Source organism: Phocoena phocoena, chromosome 2 (assembly GCF_963924675.1).
Source record: "Phocoena phocoena chromosome 2, mPhoPho1.1, whole genome shotgun sequence".
Lineage (NCBI taxonomy): Eukaryota > Metazoa > Chordata > Mammalia > Artiodactyla > Phocoenidae > Phocoena > Phocoena phocoena.
In genome coordinates this window covers 152,980,632-152,996,562 of record NC_089220.1, presented here as the reverse complement: position 1 = coordinate 152,996,562, position 15,931 = coordinate 152,980,632, and the positions used below count along the sequence as shown (strand labels likewise).

General features: G+C 45.1%; 1 protein-coding gene across 2 annotated transcripts in view; it reads left to right on the top strand.

Moving 5' to 3' along the window:
- The window catches only part of PRKCQ (protein kinase C theta), a 102,144-nt gene extending 96,820 nt beyond the window's left edge, over window positions 1-5,324 (top strand). For both annotated transcript variants that reach the window (XM_065900388.1, XM_065900379.1), the window contains 2 exons: window positions 2,832-2,960; window positions 5,169-5,324. In XM_065900388.1, the coding sequence (XP_065756460.1) occupies window positions 2,832-2,960; window positions 5,169-5,324 (285 nt within the window). The remainder of the gene's footprint in view (window positions 1-2,831; window positions 2,961-5,168) is intronic.
- The last annotated feature ends 10,607 nt before the right edge of the window (window positions 5,325-15,931 follow it).

Here is a 15,931-nt window from a genome sequence, read left to right as displayed (position 1 = left end):
GGAAAGGATTTTGAGTCTCGAGGCTGGAGATCATACTATCTACTCATTGTACATTTTATCTTAAAAAAAATTTTTTTTTAATTTCACAGGTACATATACCAGGCTCAGGAGGCTCTTTGTCACGATCCTCTTGGAACAAATGCCGCATGTTACTGGGGAAAACTAACAGGAAACCTAGCATGTACACACTTCTAACCTGATTCCCTGAAGCACTTAATTATAACAACACGAGTCTGGGTTTCGGCTTGTTCACGGGGCACTCGCACCTTCTCTCTAACCTTGCTTCATCACAATGTCCTTAAGAAGTGGAAGTCGATCATTTATCAGGATCATTTCAAGGCAAGGGATGGGGGGCAAGTCACTTATTCCCTCTTCTCCTGAGAGCATCAATCTGCTTTTCCCTCTCTTGACTCTTGCTGGTGTCTGAGTCTATGGGAAAGTGTGCTTTACTGTGAACTTTTCTCTAGGCTGTTCTATATGCTGAAACCAAGAGACTAACAGAAGACAGAGACTTTAAGACACATAATCTGGAAAAAAAAGTGGAAAGACAGCTTACTCATGCATTCAACAAACATTTATTGAGTGTCTGCTTTGTACATGGCACTGGGCTGGATTCTGTAAGAAACAGAAACATAAATGATATCTGCCTTCCAGAGCTTACACTACAGCAGGAAAGACAGTCTTTAAATACACACACACACACACACACACACACACACACACACACACACAGTGTGCTAATTTCCTTTAGTGGAAGGGAGGTGTTCTATGGACCACAGAGGAGAGACCATCCAAAACCAGAAGTAGGAAGGGGTTTCTCATCATTTAGGCTCTACTGCTGGCTAGACCCCTGGTCTTGAACAAGTTACTTAGCTACTCTGAGCCTCAGTTTCTAAAAGCTTTCTGCTTTTAGAATCTGCCTTTAAAGTCAAGATGGTCTCGATGAGGCCTCTAGCACAAGACCTGACGCTCAAGGGACATTGGGTGGGATGAGTGATATAACCAACCATGTGAATATGACTTGAGGAGAGAGAGCTCACCATGGGTGGAGGTAATCAAAGAAAGCTTCACAGAGAAGAGGGGGTGTAAGCTGAATCCTGACAGGTGAGTCAGGATTTAAAGAGGAAGAGGAAGAAATGGGAATGGATGTGGGGAGACGGAAACCCTGGCAAGACGGAAATGTCATTGGTGAAGGGCAGAGGTAGGAAAGGCAGATGCGTATGCAATGAGTAGACGTGTCCGGATGGAAGAGAAGGTCACAGTGAAATCAGAGGACGGGTGTCAGCATTGCAGAGAGCCTGGAAGACGGGCCTAGGGGTTCAGGGGATGTTAGGACTCACGGGACATAAGGACCACCTTGTCTGACCCTTCATTTTACAGGTGAGGGAACTGAGACTCAGAAAACTTGCCCCAGGCCACATCGGTAGTAAGCCTCTTGAATGACAGTCTCATGTTATATCCACTATGCAGTGATTTTCTAATGGGGTGCTTTGGAACCCTAAGTTTCCATAGAGGGGCCTCAGTGGCCTCCATATGAAAAAGGGGCGAGGAAGCTGGGGCCATTCCAACAATTTACCACTTGGATATACTAGGTGGTCGCATGAGGTCTCACTTGGGCTTTTAGAGGAGTCTCCTAATCAAAAAAAAGAAAGAAAAAATATCTCCACTTTGCTACAGCATGGTAGTTAATTAGTTAGTGATTATAGACTAGAGCTTTTGAAGATTCTGACTACACATAAGACTGACTCTTCTTATGAGAGGTATAAGCAAGAGGTTCATGCAATGTAGATGCACATGGAGGTCCAGTCCTGCCAGAACTTCATGGAGAATCACTGCACTTAACTTGGATTCTGTTTTCAAGACTCAGAGTCTCCGTATGATACCCTGTAATAAGCAGTTATTTGATACATAAACATCTAGCTGATGTAAGAGAAGAGGTAACTACTCCAGAGCCCCAGGACCCGAGACTATTCTAGGACTCTTCTACTTCCTTAAAGCCCTTGACGTGTTGTATTTAAGTTTGAAGAGTTTCCAGGTTTCTTTCCTGTGCTGGCCAATGTTCATTTTGACCTCACGGGGGAAAGTAATAGGAGAGGGGAGCGCACAAAGAGGAAATACGTGTGTGATGGGTCAGAGATGATTAAAGATGATTTGAATAAAGTATTAGTGTCCAGCAGGTTTGCAGGAATGAAGAGTGATTCCGGATACTCAGGTGCCTTACAAAATACAAAGCTGATTGTCAGAGGCTAGTTTATGTCCCACCTGAAGTGAGCTTTTCTTTAGAGCAAGACTGTAATCCTAAGAAAGCAGCTTTTAAAGAAACAGACTTGATCGATGGACAGTAAACCAAACAACAGACACATTGGTCACTTCCTTTCTGCTGTTGGCTTCTACAGACCAGGAATTAGCACACACCTCTGTGTGTGTGTGTGTGTGTGTGTGTGTGTGTGTGTATTGTTGTTGTTTTAACCCACAAAACAGCCCTGTGAGGAGGATACTTCCCTCATCTTACTGATGAGAGAACTGACTCTGTAACTTGCCAGGTCCCATGAATAACAACACAGGGCAAAGCTGATTTCAGTCCAGGTCTAGATAACTCAAAACGTTGCACTTCTAGAGCAAAGCCCAGACTCTGGAATATTCAGTAGACTTGTTGCCGCTGCTTTGACTTGAGTCGATAGTTTATGGTGGTTGGTAGAAAAACAAGGTTCGGAAATCAGGTGGCAAAAGCCGGGCCCTTCTCTTAGTGGAGTCAAGTGCGTGCGGTCCTGCCTCCCAGGGGCCTGGTTCATCCCTTGAGAAGTAACTGCTCCCCTCCTGCTCCCTTTCAGCTCTTCGTAAGAGAACCTGAAAAGCGCCTGGGGGTGAGGGGAGACATCCGCCAGCACCCCTTGTTTCGGGAGATCAATTGGGAAGAGCTGGAAAGGAAGGAGATTGACCCTCCGTTCAGGCCTAAGGTGGTAAGGAGCCTCCGGGGCCCTGTGGTCCTGCCAGCACAGTCCTCACATCACACCCAGGCTGCCGGGGCCTCGACTTCCCACCCACCCTCTGCAGTTCTCGGAAGAAAGTCTTCTTTAATCAGGCTGTTGGGCTGGGGGGGAGGGGGTGTTACTCACTGGCAGAATTTAACCTGTGTGATCAAATGTATTTGTGTGAAGAACGGATCACCACGTGTACATGCCTTAGACTGAACATGTATATGTGGGGATGACCCTCAGATGCCATGTGGAGCTTTGCACAGGGTGTGTCCAGGCTTCGGGGTCACAGTCCACATGACCCAAACCTGAGCATAAACCCTGCATCCTTTGACAGGAGTTTTGGATCCATGTTTTCTGTGATATTTATGAAAGTTTCTTGGACATTTGTCATCTGTTCATATAACTACAGACCCCAATGGTAATTGGTAGGTGTTTCTTCATTTAAGAAGTAAACTGATACTTAGAAAAAGACTGGTCTCTAAATTCCCATGTATATACCCACCAGCAAGAGTCACCAACCTCCCCGAGAAAAGGCAGAACTTCCTGGGTCACCATAAAATGAAGCGAAGATGAGATGAAAAAAGTTCCGGAGATGGATGGCCCAACACGTGAATGTGCTTCATGCCCCTAAACTGTACACTTAAAATGGCTAGAATGGTCATTTTTAGGTTATGTACATTTTACCACAACTTAAAGAGTAAATAATAATTTTTTACGGAGGACAGCAAAGTGGTGGATTTGCCATCTTTACCCATTCCTGGTGATTCTGGGAATAAGGTAGCAACGACCTGGGTAGACATGAACCATCTTCGTATGGGGGTGGCACAGGCTCGTGGATTTCAAAGCAGAGCGTTCACTCCAGAAAGTATCTTCTGTTATTAGTCGTGCCAGAAGCAGCCCTGTGCCCCCAGGGCAGGAAGAGTTAACTTGTGCTCAACTTTTGTCCTAAGCTCTGGAGATGTTCCAAGGGTCCTACCGGCTGGCCTCTAGCACTCTTATTATTCGTAACAGCACCATTTCTGCTACGTGGGTTAATAAATTGTTTATGATATGATGAATTTTTGCCTTTTTCCAGCTCATCAGAACAATGTCATTCATGTCTCAGCTTCCATGGTAGACTACAATGGACTCAATATTTTCCACATAAAAATCAGACATTTCAGCTATGCTTTCCCTATGGGACAATTCCCAATTCCTCCCGTAGGAAGGGATTTCCCTGACCCATGGTCTGAGTGGCTATTTGTAGGCAGAGACCACAGACCACTGGCCTCAGCAGCTCAGGGGCCCCCTTGAGGGTGGGATGGGCCTGGATCTTAGTCACACTCACGTAAGGGTGACATTTGATTATGGTTGCTTTTAATCTTAGAAAGCTGAAGTATACGCCATACTGAACAGTATTTATAAATGGGTCTCTTTTTCTGTCATGGGCACCAGTGGACCAGGTGACCAGAAGGGAGCTCACCCCAGTCTGTGTTGTCTCTGGAAGACAGTCCAAGATGTTTAATAATAAAATCAATGTGGGATGCTTTTCCTATATAGGCCATTACAGAGTATGAGTAGCGTTCCGTGTGCCATACAGTAGGTCCTTGTTAGGAATCTCAGACGGAGTGGATACACGTATATGTATGACTGATTCACTTTGCTGTACACCTGAAACTAGCACAACGTTGTAAATCAATTATACTCCAGTAAAAATTTTAAAAATAAAAATCAAAGAATAAAATTAACGTGGGTAGGGGAACCAATGGTAGTGAAGGATACTGATCACCGGGATATATAATCTGCAAAACTCCCGCGGTCCTGCGCCCCCTCTGCTCCCACCCCAACCTACCACTCCCCCCCCTCCACTATCCCCTGTAGACTAAAAAGACAGACATCAAATTGGGGCTTACCACTTTTTCAAAGGTTGTCAGTCCTGCTTCATGTGAAGTTATCTGAATGTACACATCATGGAATTCCTGTATACGAATTTAATTACACTACTGATACGCTGATGGGTCAGGATCTTAGAGATGTTCAATAAAGGCCCTATACAATCATCTATCAGTATCACTTTCGTTTATTGGCAGGTGCCAACGTTTTCTTATGCAGATTATAGCCTGGATGACAAAAGCCATGTCTTGAATGAATCATGAGTTCAGTGGCTGATTTTCCTCTCTTTTTCTCCCCACCCCTTAAACGCTGGTCAAGAAATCACCGTACGACTGCAGCAATTTCGACAAAGAATTCTTGAATGAAAAGCCCCGGCTGTCATTTGCAGACAGAGCGCTGATCAACAGCATGGACCAGAACATGTTCCGGAACTTTTCCTTCATGAATCCAGGGATGGAGAAGCTGATATCCTGAACTCGCCTCTCCAGACACACGAAGGGATTTGCTTTCTCTCTGTGAACTGGTTCAAGTGACACTTCTTGGGTTCCTTTTCAACTTGGAAAAGAAAAGAAACACTCAACAATAAAGGCTGAGCTCTTTGACCTCCACACGGACTTTGCATCTGTAGCCAACAATAAAGGCTGAGCCCTTTGACCTCCTCACCGACTTTGCATCTGTAGCAGAAACCAGCTCTGCTTCACTAATGACGATGCCCTTTGGATTCTCCCCTGTCATCTCCCACAGCCACTCTTGAAGTTAGGTCCTTCCTTACTGTAGTTATGTACTTGAAGATGGTTCTCCGCACTGTGAAAGATTTGAAGACTTAATTCCACTCTAAGTTATGGCTCTTCACCTGGGCACTGCTGACCAGTGACATACATGTTGACTCAAGGAGCAGAGTCCAGACTTCTCAAGACTGAAAGTGCACACTGCCTGGCGTAGCACGGGCACCCACTCGGCCGCAGACAAGTAACCACTAACCCATTTTGTTCTGTTCACACCTGGGCGAGTGTCAAGGGTAGGGGATAGGGGAAGCCCTGAATAGGTTCTTATGGGAATTCTTCATAATAAACATGCTTGTAACTTGAGATTTACACATTCATTCATTCTGCTTTAGCCATGAAATTCACAGGCGAGAGGAAAGTGGGGAGAGTTCGTGTCATCCACGTGCAATGTTTACTAGACCCCTACTCTGGTTATCTTGTCAACGTAGAAATTAAATTTAGAGTCCAATAAAGATAGAGTCATTTTACTCCTGCCAATAAAACCTTTCCATCCATCCATTTTCAGTTGATTTCAGTATCAGTGGCAGTTTCTCATTACCATCCTCACATTAGAACAGGAAAAAAAAAAAAAATGAAGTGCGTAATTCTTCTAGAGAAAAGATAACCCATCCCTTTATTATACCATTACTGATGATTTGATGACTCCTAAGTCTCTTGAGAGAGACATCCTTCAAGACAAAGACCCATGCATGCTATTTGCAGTGATCTTATTTAATAAGAATTCTAGCTATCCATGTTTAAAATATCTGTGCTGTGTGTATATTTTGATAAAATGTTGTGACTTAATGACAAAGAGGTGGATATGTAAAAATGGAATAAAAAAAAGAAAGAAAGATGCCTCTTCATAGTTTATTTCCCTACTTGCCCCTCCCCCTGCCCCGAACTTGGTTCTGTTTTAGTTATCATCAAAATGCAGCTAGAATTGAGTTAATGTTTTAAATTTTGAGAATCATTAAAAATCCCCAACAGGAGAGAAACTCAGATAACCTTTAAGTTATTAGTATTATATTCCTCCTTTCCTTCCCCACAAGATTTCTTTCTTTTTTTTTTCCACTCACTTTCCAACATACTTTATTCCACATTCCCTACACAGCCTTCAAAGGACCTGCAGGATGAGGTCTTTAGCCTCCTACTCTCAGCTTTGCTCAACTGGCTTCAGTCCTAGTGGTTTCCCCACCACCCTGACACAGTCCTGCCTCAGGGCCTTTGCATTTCCTGTTCCCAGTACTTGGGATGTTCTTCCCCCCACAAGCTTCTTGAAGGAGTGATCTCCAACCCCAGAACTCAGCTCTGCCCTCCAACTTCTCTCCTGACGCTGCTTCCCCCAAGGACGCCCTCTTGCCAGTTCATGTGGAATGTTCTAGATCCTCATCTACCCCTCTGCAGCTTTTTATACAAGGAAAGACCCTCTCTTTGATCTCGGCCCCTCGGATATTCTGACACAGCCCTTTGCTCTTTCATCCCCTCCACCTTTGATTACCCACCCCCCGCTACCCCCGGCTGGCCCCTTTCCCTCCTTCCCCAAATCACCTCCAAGTCCCCTCTTCCCTCCTTGCTTTCACTTCTCCTTGGTTTTCTCCTCCCACGCCATGCCTTCAAGAACGCGCAGTTGCAGACAATCTCAATCCTCATCCCCAGTTCTAGCCTCTGCCAGGCTTCACACAGGTTCCACTAACTCATCCTGTTCACTTATGATCTTTATCTCTCTTGTAGTCCCTCATTCTATTAACAGCACCATCATGGACCTGGTCATCCAGGCTCAGAACCACAGAGTCCTTGTTGACTATCCCCTCCCCCTTTCTAACCTCCCTCTCTCTCTTACCAAATTCTTATGATTCTGCCTCTGCAACTTCTCCAAACTATATACTTATCTCTACTTTCTCTCCTGCTGATCGTGCCTGGATTATTTAATAGCTGATAAACCAGTGTCCCCATCTTAAGTCTCCTTCTCCATTTTAATTCACATATACAACATATAAACTGTAGAGTGGGAATAACTTTTCCTCTACCTCTTAGGTTCAGTACCTGAGGGCCTGTGAATTAAATTAACAAAATACTGATGAGCAAGAGAAGCATGCTTTTATCTACACATGCAACATGCATACACGTGATGAGGCACTCAAAGGAGTGGTTAGAATTTGGGGCTTAAATAGTTTAACTTACCAGAGGAAAGAGAGGAAGAAGAAAAGCCTCCAATGCAAAGAGCAAATAGGGGTTTCAGGAGACAAGAAAGTTTGTGATAATGTTTGTCCACATAGGTATGAGTGGTCTTCCTGTCTTGTTTTCTTCAGGGCCAAAAACTGCCCCCAGATGGAGATTTATGGAAGTAGGTTTACTCTTAGCCTCCCTCCTGGGATCAGACCCAGCCCAAAGAAGGAATTCATGGTGGTCCTTATTTCTCTTAAGTGTCTGCTTTTAGTTAAAGAAAGCTCCAGGAAGGCCTCTCTCTGCATCTACTGAATCTCAAATATCTCTAGCTTAAAATAATTTTTACTGTTTATGAAATATAGAAATATTATCTTCAGAAATCAAGGTTATTATCCCATACCCTCATGTTCAAAACGCTGTGTAATCTTCCCTGGCTGAACCCCATCCAGGGCGCCCCATCTTGTCCCCAGACAACTTCTCTACCATCACCTTTCATCTCTGCCTTTCACTCACCTGTGCTCCCACTGATCCAGATTTCTTAGCACTGCCCATGAACCCCCATCATTTCCTGCCTCCAGGCCTTCGGGAAGCTAGTTTTTCTGCCTCGAATGCCGTATTCCCACAAGTTCATGTCTTCCTGTCTCCCAAGATCCACTTCAAGTATCAAGACTGCCGTGAAATACTCCCGACTTGAGCTGATGTATCTCTCACCTTGTTAAGTTCCCATCCTATTGTATTTCTCTGTCCCTTTCCCACGGCACTCACCATTTTTTCATCAAGCTCTACAAGCATCTGCTTTGCCCCTCTTTCTAGACTGTACACCCCTGAGGGCAGAATCTCTGTCTAGTTTGTCCTTGCCACATTTCCTTGGTATGTTCGGGCTCAAAATGAGTTGTTGGGCAGGTGAGGAAGTAAATGAATGTACTGTGTGGTGTCTGAATGGTGGCCCCTCCAAAGGTATGTCCACCTGGCACCTGCGAATATGACCTTATTTGGTAAAGGGGTCTCAGCAGATGTCATTAAGTTAAAGATCTAGAGGTGAGAGCATCCTAGATTTTATGGCTGGACCCTAAATCCAACATCGGGTGTCCTTACAAGAGACAACAGGGAGAAGAGAAGGCCAGGTGAAGATGGAGACAGAGAGTGGAGTGAGGCAGCCCCAAGCCCAGGAACACCTGGGGCCGCAAGAAGCTGGGAGAGGCCAGGACGGGTCCTCCCCTAGAGCCTGCAGAGGGAGCGTGGTCCTGCCAACACCTTGACTTTGAACTTCTGGCCTCTAAAACTGAGAGAAGATACGTTTCTGTTGTTTTCAAGTCACCCAGCTTATGGTAATTTATGACAGCAGCCTTGGGAAATTGATACACACTAGTCTATGAAGCCAGCAGTGCGCTAGGGGAAGGCGGCAGTGAGCTTTGTGCCATCCCGCCCATCCGGCCACCACTCGTGCAGGCGGGCCATCCCATCCCTGCCAGGCCTTCACCTCCCTCCTCCCACGGCACAACCTCCCACCATCGCCCAGCTTCTTGTCCACGTGAATTCCCCATCGCGGTTCTTACTCTTCTCTCCATTTCTGTCCTGTCACCTCACTTCCCTCGCCTGCTTTTTCCCTCACCGGCCTTCAATATCCTCTTTGACTGCAGAGCTCAGTTTTTCCAGACACACAGGAAGAAAGCCTCTCTCCGGCTCTTCGTGAGTTGGCAGCTCTTTCTTCCTGCCGGTGGGACATCCACACCGCGGTTTATAAACGTGTCAATGTGGTTAAAGAAAATACCCAGTGACACTTGTGAAAGCGCAGGAAGGATGACTGTTCAAGGGGGACTGCAGCGATGGGTACTGCAGTAGCGGGGAGGCTGCATGGGAAAGCGGGGGTTTATAGAGAAGGGACGGGGTGCGGGGTGGCGGTGAGGGGCAGGGCAGTGGAGGGAAGATTACTAAGAGGAAACAGCAGCGGGAAGGTGGATTCTGGCTGAACCGACCTATCAGGATTCTTGCTGAGGCAAGCCAGGTGATCAGACCTCACCTGGGGGACGAGGAAACCAATCAGGTGCCCAGAGTGAGGGTTCTGGTTAAACTGACTTAGCAAGATTCTTGCTAAAATTGGACAATGCAGAGACAAACACAGAAACCCTTAGTTGAAAAAGAGTTCAGGAAGGCTGAGTGGCGTTTGGTCAAGGGGAGAATCTTTGACAGTATTTAGAACAAAGATCCAGTTGCAGCATCGCGAGGGCTTTGGGATCACAGCTAGTTAAGCTTTCCTCTTGGTGCCAGAACTACTTCCACACAATCCTGAGAGCTTGTTGGCCCCCCTACTGTGAACACACTGTTTGGAAAAAATCACTTCCTATGATCCCATGTGTAAGCTGAGATGTGCTGGGGACGTGGGGAGCTACGGAGAGACTGTGGGTTTGGAAACCAGACAGACCTGAGGTCCAGTTCCAGCTCAGCCATGATAAGCTTTGCAGCATCACTTAACCTTCCTGGATGAGATTTTCCCACCTATGAAATGGAGCTTATGGTCCATTATGAGAATAAAAGATGCTCCTGCATGGTGCGGGGAATTAGTGGATGCTTCCTAATGAGAGTCACTTGATATTTTCAAGTTGATCATGAACCTGAGGGAAGACTATCTATCTATCTATCTATCCACCCATCCATCATATCTATCGACCTATCTATCATCTATATCTATCTATATCTCTAGCTATTGATATAACTATATCAATATATCGATAGATGATAGATAGATAGATAATGATGGATGGGTGGATAGACAGATAGGTAGTCTAGTGTGTCTTATAAGTCAAATCAGCAACAAGAGGAATCATTCTTGATTGTCTCTGAGAAGTAGCTCAGAAACAGCCTCTCTGACATTAACTGAGAGTGCTGTGTCCAGCCACCTGGGCCTTTACAGTGTGGACAAAAGAAGACTGAACACCATTAGCGGCAGGGAATTCTTTTGTAAATGCACATCTCCTAGTTCACATATGGTCTTCAAGTTCAGAATGTCTTCTAGGTAGAGTCCATTTATTTTGTTTCCCCTCCTGCTACCTGACAAGAGAAGGTTTTTGGAAACAGACTCTGTCTGGTCCAGAACGATTCCAGCCCTGGCCAGGGTAAGGACAAGTACCAACTGAAAACAGGAGGCTAATTCTCCCTGTGGAAAATGAGAGAAGAAACTTCTCCCTCTCCTCTCCCTTTTCTTCCAGAATTTCTTTCTCTGTCTTTCTCAAATGTATGTTAAACTTTACATGCCTTTTCTTTTCTTTTCTTTTCTTTTTTTTGGAGGTCTCACCACTCAGTAATGTTTTCTCAGGGACCTGGGAGCCACCTTTTTGAAGTGCACACATCAAGGGAGACAGAGCTCCTCTCTCCTTGGGAGCATAGGATCTTGACCTCATGGGCACCTGGCTTCGATTTGCAAAACTACCTCCTGTCCTAAATATATGAGAGTTTTGTTTCTCCTTGGAAATAAAGCCAGTGCAGGTGCTGCCCCAATTACCATGAGCAAGTGAGGATAGACTATGAGTGGGAAAAGACACTGTAAAGTTGCCTCACTTGAGAACCAGTGATTGTTTCTCTTGAGAACGGGTCTATCACAGATTGTGTCTGCTTGGCCATCTAAGGGGGTGAAATTCCTTTCTGTCTTTGCAAACTCCCAGCGGGTTGACTGTGACGCACATCACAGTCTGGTTTAATGCCCCCGCGCTCCTGCAGTAATACAATGGTTTTCTTTCTCTGCTACCTTTGTGGAGAGGTTTTCTGGATTGTGGGAAGATTTGGGTTTTTTTAATTATGTTTCTGCAACACCAGCTTCTCCTAGCTCTCAACAGAAGGAAGGGATTTGGGAAAACACAAGAATTATTTTGACCTCTGCCTTGGTCAGCCCAATTTCTCCTAAAGATAGCCTGGCATAAAGCAACTCTAATACTCTATTTAAAGGCACACTTTTGTGCTTCCTTCTAAAACACTGTAATGAGAGCTTAGAAAACCATTCAGTCTATTATTCATTCGACCATTTTTTTTCTTTTTTTGCTCCTCAATCAGAAAATCATTCAACAGTGTTTATTGTGCACTTACTATGTGCCTAGAAGTACCTGTCTTGTCTTTTGGGATTCTCCCAAAGAACTCTGTAAATTTTCCTCTCTGCTCCCTATTTCACCTAAGATGTGTGCTCCTCAAAATACCAGCCAAAATTTGGTAACTGCAGTTATAAGACGTGACTGATTTCTTTTCATCCATGAATTTCTCTCCTACAGACTAAAACCTTTTCTCTTAAATGGGGACAGCATTCCTTGAGCATCTCCCAGAATCTGTCTTTAGGGCTAGTCTTGCTGCTTCCTTCCAGAGAGCACCCTTTGCTCTGAGTTCTAACTAAGGCACTTCAAGGAAAGGTGGTGGATTAGTTTGTACTCAGAATCAGCTGTCCTTTTCCTGGAGACAAGATCCCACACTCCTGCAAAGACCGCACACCTAGGGCTGGGCCTTCTGGGGAAAGTAAGCAAATCAATGGACTAGCTGAAGTACACAGAGAACAGAAGTTTCCAGACAGGAAAATACATTAGAGCCAGATGTCCAGTGCTGCAAACATTTGGATAAAGAGTTTGAAAGTCATTCCATAGGCAAGGTGAAGATACAAGTTCTGCCAGCAAAGTACTACAAAATTCTCAAAGCCTAACCACCAGAAGCATACATTTCAAATTTTTTAATTAAAAGAAATAAAAGAGTTTCATGCCAACTAGGAAGTGCATTTTCTGGAACAAAGACCCACTCAGAGTTTTCTACATATAAGATCATATGACCGGAGGAGCTTCAAGACGGCGGAAGAGTAAGACGGAGAGATCACCTTCCTCCCCACAGATACACCAGAAATACATCTACACGTGGAACAACTCCTACAGAACACCTACTGAACGCTGGCAGAAGACCTCAGACCTCCCAAAAGGCAAGAAACTCCCCATGTACCTGGGTAGGGCAAAAGAAAAAACAGAGACAAGAATAGGGAAGGGACCTGCACCAGTGGGAGGGAGCCGTGAAGGAGGAAAGGTTTCCACACACTAGGAAGCCCCTTCGCAGGCGGAGACTGCGGGTGGCGGAGGGGAGGAGCTTCAGAGCCACGGAGGAGAGCGCAGCAACAGGGGTGCGGAGGGCAAAGCGGAGAGATTCCCACACAGAGGATCGGTGATGACCAGTGCTCACCAGCCCGAGAGGCTTGTCTGCTCGCGGAGCTGAGGCTCGGGCTCCGGTCTGAGCACAGGGAGAGGACTGGGGTTGGCGGCATGAACACAGCCTGCAGGGGGTTAGTGCACCACGGCTGGCCGGCAGGGAGTCCGGGAAAAAGTCTGGACCTGCCAAAGAGGCAAGAGACTTTTTCTTGCCTCTTTGTTTCGTGGCGTGCGAGGAGAGGGGATTCAGAGCGCCGCTTAAAGGAGCTCCACAGACGGGCGCGAGCCGCAGCTAACAGCGTGGACCCCAGAGACGGGCATGAGACGCTAAGACTGCTGCTGCCGCAACCAACAAGCCTGTGTGCGAGCACAGGTCACTCTCCACACCTCCCCTCCTGGGAGCCTGTACAGCCCGCCACTGCCAGGGTTCCGGGATCCAAGGACAACTTACCCGGAGAACGCACGGTGCGCCTCAGGCTGGTGCAACGTCACGCAGGCCTCTGCAGCTGCAGGCTCGCCCCGCATCCACACCCCTCCCTCCCCCCGGCCTGAGCCAGAGCCCCCGAGTCAGCGGCTCCTTTAACCCCGTCCTGTCTGAGCGAAGAACAGACACCGTCAGGCGACCTACACACAGAGGCGGAGCTAAATCCAAAGCAGAGACCCGGGAGCTGTGCGAACAAAGAAGAGAAGGGGAAATCTCTCCCAGCAGCCTCAGGAGCAGCGGATTAAAGCTCCACAATCAACTTGATGTACCCTGCATCTGTGGAATACCTGAACAGACAACGAATCATCCCAAATTGAGGAGGTGGACTTTGGAAGCAACGATATATATTTTTATTTCCCTTTTTCTCTTTTTGTGAGTGTGTATGTGTATGCTTCTGTGTGTCACTTTGTCTGTATAGCTTTGCATTTACCATTTGTCCTAGGGTTCTGTCTGTCAGTTTTTGTTTTTGTATTTTTTTTGTATAGTTTTCAGCAGTTGGTATCATTGGTGGAATGGTTTTTTGGTTTGGTTGTTCGCTTTTTTTTTTATAACTTTTTGCAATTTTTTAAATAATATTTTTTATTTTATTTATTTTATCTTCTTCTTTCTTTCTTTTTTTCTCCCTTTTATTCTGAGCCGTGTGGATGACAGGCTCTTGGTGCTCTGGCCAGGCGTCAGGGCTCTGCACTGAGGTGGGGGAGCCAAGTTTCAGGACACTGGTCCACAAGAGACCTCCCAGCTCCACATAATATCAAATGATGAAAATCTCTCAGAGATCTCCATCTCAACACCAAGACCCAGCTCCACTCAATGACCAGTAAGCTACAGTGCTGGACACTCTATGCTAAACAACTAGCAAGACAGGAACACAACCCCACCCATTAGCAGAGAGGCTGCCTAAAATCATAATAAGGTCACAGACACCCCGAAACACACCACCAGACGTGCACCTGCCCACCAGAAAGACAAGATCCAGCCTCATCCACCAGAACACAGGCACTAGTCCCCTCCACCAGGAAGCCTACACAACCCACTGAACCAACCTTAGCCACTGGGGGCACACACCAAAAACAACAGTAACTACAAACTTGCAGCCTGCGAAAAGGAGACCCCAAACAAAGTAAGTTAAGCAAAGTGAGAAGACAAGGAAACACAGCAGATGAAGGAGCAACATAAAAACCCACCAGACCTAACAAATGAAAAGGAAATAGGCAGTCTACCTGAAAAAGAATTCATTATAACGATAGTAAAGATGATCCAAAATCTTGTAAATAGAATGGAGAAACATTTAACAAGGACCTAGAAGAACTAAAGAGCAAACAAACAATCATGAACAACACAATAAATGAAAATAAAAATTCTCTAGAAGGGATCAATAGCAGAATAACTGAGGCAGAAGAACGCATAAGTGACCTGGAAGATAAAATAGTGGAAATAACTACTGCAGAGCAGAACAAAGAAAAAAGAATGAAAAGAATTGAGGAGAGTCTCAGAGACATCTGGGACAATATTAAACTCATCAACATTTGAATTATAGGGGCCCCAGAAGAAGAAGAGAAAAAGAAAGGGACTGAGAACATATTTGAAGAGATTATAGTTGAAAACATCCCTAATATGGTTAAGGAAATAGGCAATCAAGTCCAGGAAGCACAGAGAGTCCCATACAGGATAAATCCAAGGAGAAACACCCCAAGACACATCTTAATCAAACTATCAAAAATTAAATACAAAGAAAAAATATTCAAAGCAACAAGGGAAAAACAACAACATACAATGGAATCCCCATAAGGTTAACAGCAGACCTTTCAGCAGAAACTCTGCAAGCCAGAAGGGAGTGGCAGGACATATTTAAAGTGATGAAAGGGAAAAACCTACAACCAAGATTACTCTATCCACAAGGATCTCATTCATATTTGACAGAGAAATTAAAACCTTTACAGACAAGCAAAAGCTAAGAGAATTCAGCACCACCAAACCAGCTTTACAACAAATGCTAAAGGAACTTCTCTAGGCAGGAAACACAAGAGAAGGAAAAGACCTACAATAACAAACCCAAAACAATTAAGAAAATGGGAATAGGAACATACATATCGATAATTACCTTAAATGTAAATCGATTAAGTGCTCCAACCAAAAGACATTCACTGGCTGTATGGATACAAAAACAAGACCCGTATATATGCTGTCTACAAGAGACCCACTTCAGACCTACAGACACATACAGACTGAAGAGGGGATGGAAAAAGATGTTCCATGCAAATGGAAACCAAAAGAAAGCTGGAGTAGCAATTCTCATATCACACAAAATAGACTTTAAAACAAAGACTATTACGAGAGACAAAGAATGACACTACATAATGATCAAAGGATCAATCCAAGAAGAAGATATAATAATTGTAAATATTTATGCACCCAACATAGGAGCACCTCAATACATAAGGCAAATACTAACAGCCATAAAAGGGGAAATCGACAGTAACACAAACATAGTAGGGGACTTTA